The sequence below is a fragment of the Elaeis guineensis genome, chromosome 11 (genome assembly GCF_000442705.2).
Source record: "Elaeis guineensis isolate ETL-2024a chromosome 11, EG11, whole genome shotgun sequence".
In the NCBI taxonomy this organism is placed as follows: Eukaryota; Viridiplantae; Streptophyta; class Magnoliopsida; order Arecales; family Arecaceae; genus Elaeis; species Elaeis guineensis.
The window spans coordinates 121,283,749-121,289,864 of record NC_026003.2 but is presented as its reverse complement, the minus strand read 5'-3'; the positions used below and the strand labels follow the sequence as shown (position 1 = coordinate 121,289,864).

Genomic DNA, 6,116 nt, shown 5'->3' with positions numbered 1-6,116 from the left:
GCCTGACACCGAATCGTCCGGCACCCAATCGTCTGACACCGAATCGTCCGGCACCCGATCGCCTGACACCGAATCGTCCGGCACCCGATCACCTGACACCGAATCGTCCGGCACCCGATCGCCCAACACCGAAACGTCCGACGCCGACGTGACACCTGACGCCGACAGGACGGGACATTTGACACCGACTGGACACTTGACGCCAGTGAATCGCTCGGTATTCATGAGACGCCTGACATCATATCAACCCGCGGTACGGTCGGAATTTGACACACGGTGAATCCACTCCTTTTTGCCCGGCGCTGCTGCCCAAACGAAGGCATCGGCCAGCGCACCATCCGACTCAGGATTGGAGGGGGGCAACTGTTGGGGAATACCGACCGACCCCGCTCACGCCGGCTTATAATCGGGCACAACCGACCGACCGACCGATCGTCGGACGCCTTTACCGGCCGATTAACGGTCCTCTATCGACTGAATCAGGGAGTCTGATGGCCGACTCTCGCAACATGCCCGACTGACCGTCGAAGGGGTCCGAATCTCTACTCGACGCCGCACAGCTGGCCACCGACCTAGGGTCGGTCGACTCCTCCGATCGTCGTGCAGCTGTCGGAGACTGTCAGCCCTGAGAACAGCATGCGGCACTGCCGCCTAAGGGCATTCTCCCACTTAGGACATTGTCAACCCTAGTGATTTGACAGTCCCACGGCGATGTGACACTTTCACGGCGACTCTGACGGTCTACGGCGAGTTGACAATTCCTCAATTATCTGCGCCATTAATGACGGCGTCATACTACGCTCCACTATATATATCGGGGAGGGCAACAGTGCGAGGGGACCTTTTCAAAAGAACTCCCATGCTTGCTCCCTTTCTCACACTCTCTCGATCGAGCTCTCTGTCTTCATTTTACTGTTGCCCAGCCACCTCTCTGACTTGACCGTCGGAGGGTCCCCGTCGGAGCCGCCTCCGGTCAGTGTGGACTTTTTTTTTTTTGCAGGCGCTCGTTCCCGGCGAGCGACGAGGGGATTGGTACCAACAAATCAAATCGATATTAGATTCTCAAGAAAATTTAATGGATGAACAATAAGAAAATAACAATACATTTATATATACAGCTGTAAATAGGATTGGATTTAAGCTGAACCCAACCAAGGTAACATGTGACTAACATTTATGTTAAGAAAATACTTCTCATAATCACAACCTTTAATTCACCTCAACATCCTCCTACCTCTCGATCGACCTGTTTGCATTGGTCATGTTCCTTCTCCAGGATATATTTTTTATAAATAAAGAAAAGAAAAGAAAAAAATCATGCCTAACAGAAGCTCAAAACAAATGTTATTAAGAAAAAATCTTTCATTTTCCTGCTTGTGTAACATCAACAAAATTTTAGAACTATTTCTAGACTGAATTTTAATGCCTAGAGAAGTTGACCTGGGGAGAAACTTAATTATATAAGCTTGCCAAAAGAAGATAATTAATTATCGATCATAAAATTGAGCATCCTTGTGCAGTATGTCCAGTCAGTGGAACATACATGTACCTAATGTGCTTTTATGCTATATCCTTTAATGGTCCTTCATTACTGTTGTACCAAAGAAAAAAAAAAAAAAAGGTCCTTACAATTTCTGCAAGAAGCCTTTATCCTTCAAGTATGAAGCCTTTATTTATTTATTTTTGAATCAATTGACACTCCCTCTCTCTCTCTCTCTCTCTCTCATCGTAATTGAAACTTGGAAGCCTGGCTGGAACTCAAATTACAGAACCAAACTCCGCTCTCTTGAATCAACACAAGAGACTTTACCTTGTGTTTCGGTTTTTATATCTTATGATAGCATGTGTCTAAATATAATCATCATTCGTGTATAAGATTATTTACAAACTTTTCATCCTCTTTTTCTAGAAATATTCTGCATTGTGTGGACAAACAAATAACATATTTTATAAGTTGATAGAAAATAAGATTTCATTAAGTAGTGTCTTGCCCGGTAAACTTTTATGGCTGCCCATAAAACTGCAGTGATATAAATCTTCACAAAACCTAGTGTGCTGCCTGGAAATGCTTTTCCATCGAAATTCAAAACTTAGTGACATGTGTCTTAAACATAGTTTTGATAGTTTGTGTCTGATGTCATTGCCTTCATTAAGTTTATTTATCACAGCATTGCCGGTTTTAATCACAAAATCAAACCCCATAGTGTAGCTCTTTGAATAATTACCTAATTCTAGGACTGGTTTTTGAGCAGATGTCTGTCCCCACCCCACCCCTCCCAAATATTGTGTTTGCCTCCTTGGAGCCTATGCTTTGATCATCATCATACACTATTTTTTATATGGTATGTTGGGGTTGACACCATAATATCTAGCGCTAACAACGGACTTATAATCTTTATAACGATGGACTTAAAAACTTACATTACTGTATCTGCGTGTAGGTTGCTCTTGCATCAGGAGAGGGAAACTTCACAGATATAGTAAGGCAGGCCCAGAAAGGAATCAGTCTTCCTAATGTTGCGTGTGTCGATGCTAAGGGGTTGGCCCTTCAAACTGATCACCTGCACCTCACCACCCAAGCTCAAGTTCAGCTTGGTAAAATGTTGGCTACTTGCTATTTAAATCATTCTAAAATTAAATAGGCACCACCTCTAGGGTGCCATTTATTTCGATCCATATCCAAAATGATAACAAAGAAAAATATTGAAATAAAGCTCGACTTCATCACAATACTGAACTTTTTTACCAGTATACTCATTTTTTACCAATGATAAATGATGCATTATAAAAACGAAAAGTTTTTCAAGTCCCACCCTATTATCGAGTCGTAGTTTATATAAAAGTAGCACGATGTATAATATAATATTTACGTTATATGCTTAAGCTATCCGTTGAGGCCCAGCCCAATTTTAGTTCAAGCCTGGAATTTGGTGTCCATCTGGTTCCTAGCCCGTCTTAATTAGGCCATAGCGATGCTGCAGCTCAACCGCGTTCGTCCTATTAGAAACCTCATTACATGTTTCATTTCGATCCAGTTGCATTGCTTGAAAGTAGAACGGATTTGTCCAGTAGTACTTCCTGAGCAAGATTTTCATAACCACTCGAAGTTTTCGGTTCTCATGTCAATTTGTAGAGCATAGTGTGTCATACATACATAGATATGCTAATTAAGCTTGTGTCTCATTGGTTGGCGAGATTCAGAGCAGAGTTCAAGCAGAAGACAGCGTGCTGGCAAGAGTAGTACATTTGTATGGATTAGCTTGTGGGCATACTATATAGGATCTTGATATTTATAGCTTTTATGGCTGATTCCACAAGAAAAGGTCGGAGTAAAAAAAAGCTTGGCCAAGTCCAAGTGCATGATCAGCAATCCATGGACATGCATGGTGACGCATCTTAGCTCAAGTGTTCACAGTCATGAGGTATCGCACCATAGAGACTGGGCTCAAGCTAGATTTAATGCGAACATGCTGTAAAAAGGCAAATGGCTTCGCCATTACTGGGTTTTGTCTTTGCAATGGAAGACGAGGGAGCAGATTCTTTGGCAATCCTACATGACATGACTCGGGATATGACTGAATGTGACCCATACATACATTGGAACGATGTTGTGCCTGGCCGCTGGATCTAATTTGATAATTTTGTCATGCCTGGGATGCTACTTCTATGTTGGGATGATCAATTTCTCTACTTTCGGAAAGATGATGGTTGTCCTTTGGGCCTCTTTTGAGGGCGTAGTGGAAATGACAAGAAGGCATGATGTCTTGTGCCGGACCTGAATCCATTTGGGGCAATTTTCTTTCGGCCCAAACTCGATGGTAAGAACTCGTTTCTGCTGCCTCGAACATGGCCCAAAAGATTCTGTGAATATAAATAGGCCAGTTAAATCCTAAAACAATAACCAGCCCAAGAGCTTCACAAAGGTTCAAAATGCTTATAATATCTTTTAAGTTAATGGTGATGCCAACCTAATGTGGTAATGCCCTACTAGGAAATTCCAAGGATGGTGTTGAAGTCCTCACTTGGCAAGTCAAACAGAAGTCAGATCCGCTAAATTTGCCTCATTCAATTTTAAGCTTTGGGATGGTTTGAGCCAATGGCAACTCTAATGGTGGGTTGAAATGAAGCTTGGGATGAACCAACCCATGGCCACTTGTGCTGCAAGAAAATAGGCTGGATATTTTGCCTGCATTTGTTGTCAAAGTAAGGAGTAATGCAAGGGGTGCCCAATTCATGTACACAGAAAATTTCTTGCCAGGTGGTTACAAAATTGTGTAGCTCCTTGGAATTGGTGTGATACATGGGAAATTGGCAAGCTAGCATTATTGGGCCGAGTAATATTTTGTGCACTTCCCATGTAAAGCCTTCTAAAATACAACAAATTTATGGCTTCATCATGTGAAAAATTCTAAATGTTTTAGAGATTTTTAATTTCATTTTAATTTTTATTTAGTGTAATCATGTCATCGAACTTTTAACTTCTTCAATTCGGATCCTGACTCTAATTTCCATCTACTTATCGTGATTGAATTGTCACCTGATACATGTGGCCCGCTTATATGGTCTTCTTTTGCTAATCTAAAAAAATTCTAGAAGTCATTCTCTCCTCTTTCTTCTATCTTCTTCTGTCTGAATTTCTATCAATGAGAAGATTAAAAAAAAATCCTCTCCTTCAAGATCTTTATCCTCTCTTCTTTTACCTCCTTGTAATAGAAAGAACATGTTTCATTTTTAGATTGGTAGATATTAAAACTAATGTAACTCTATTTTTTCAACCCCTTTTCACCCCAACTTTATGATTCTACTCACCTTTTACTAATGGTTTGGGTCACTTTCTGCTCCAAATCATTATCGATATTTGATGCTAAACAATTCTTCCATCATTTTTTAGATTAACTAAGAGAACCGTAAAAATTAGAAATTATGGAGGAAATAAAATCTAAAATCTAACATATTTATCAGTACGACCTAATACAAGCTGAAAATATTACCTCCATTACTGAAATCGATGACCAATCACTGATGCTCATCGCAAACACAAACACCATCTCTCTTGAGATCATCGCGGGTGTTTAGACGTCAAGAAGATGAGGAGGGCTTTGAATCGAAATAGGTCAAAATTCTAATTGAAGAGGAGCTAATTTGGAGAATAAAAGCTATAATTCTATCCTTCACCATTTTTTGTGATACAAGTAAATTTTTGTCATATAGATTAGTCACATCATAACTCTGTCACGGCAGGCCAGCGAAAATCAAATCAAATTAAAGAAATATGAAAGTTCAACGATCTGATTATATTAAATATAATAAAAATTTAGGATAAATTAAAAATTTTAAAAATTTTAGAATTTTTCGTATAACTAAGCCCATCTATGTATTCTTATGAAAAGGATACGTATGACTAAGATGCAAATGGGCCAGGCCTGAGCTCAGGATACGTAGGATTTATAGAGGCCTGGCTCGATACTTGCCTTAAACGATGTAAACTTTCAGCCTCAGGCCCACACATTTGCATCCCCATCTACCGTCCGGCATTCTCTGTTACTGTTTGTGTAGGGACCGTCCCTTAGAATATGTTGGGTTACAAAAGAATCCAAGGAAAAAGGAAGAGAAAAATTAAGACTTTTCCATGCCAATAGAAAAATTTCTCAAAAACTAGTTATAAAGCTTTGAAAGTTATCACCTTTCTGATGAATCAAATAAACTGAAAATAAGATCAACCAAATTTTCTTGCATCCAAACTTATACCTGGGTTTTTCTTTGTATGAACGTTTAATCTTACTTCAAAACTTCTATTTGTGCATGTAGATGTAAGCTGGCTACATGCAACAAGGGCCACAGAGATCTCCCTCTCAAAGTTTGGCCCGCATCAAAAAAATAAAAAATAAAAATAAAAAAAATAAAAAATGGTGTGACCCACACATTTAGACCACGGGGAGAGATGCTTGCATGCCATGTAGTTGAACTCCTTTTCTCACCACCCTCCTATTTTACTTGAATACTGCAAAAAAGGCAGCCACTCTTCTTCATTGTTTCATTTTTATTGTTTTTGTTATGGATTTCTCTTTTAATTTCTAAGGTTGCAATTAATTGCTACAGTTTCATTAGTCAAATAA

General features: G+C 40.0%; 1 protein-coding gene across 1 annotated transcript in view; it reads left to right on the top strand.

The window, feature by feature from the left end:
- LOC105054546 (probable carbohydrate esterase At4g34215) overlaps window positions 1–3,134 on the top strand; it is a 19,739-nt gene extending 16,605 nt beyond the window's left edge. Inside the window, exon 2 of the mRNA XM_073246192.1 lies at window positions 2,442–3,134. Within this exon, the coding sequence (XP_073102293.1) occupies window positions 2,442–2,642 (201 nt within the window). The 3' untranslated portion in view covers window positions 2,643–3,134. The remainder of the gene's footprint in view (window positions 1–2,441) is intronic.
- Window positions 3,135–6,116: the final 2,982 nt, after the last annotated feature.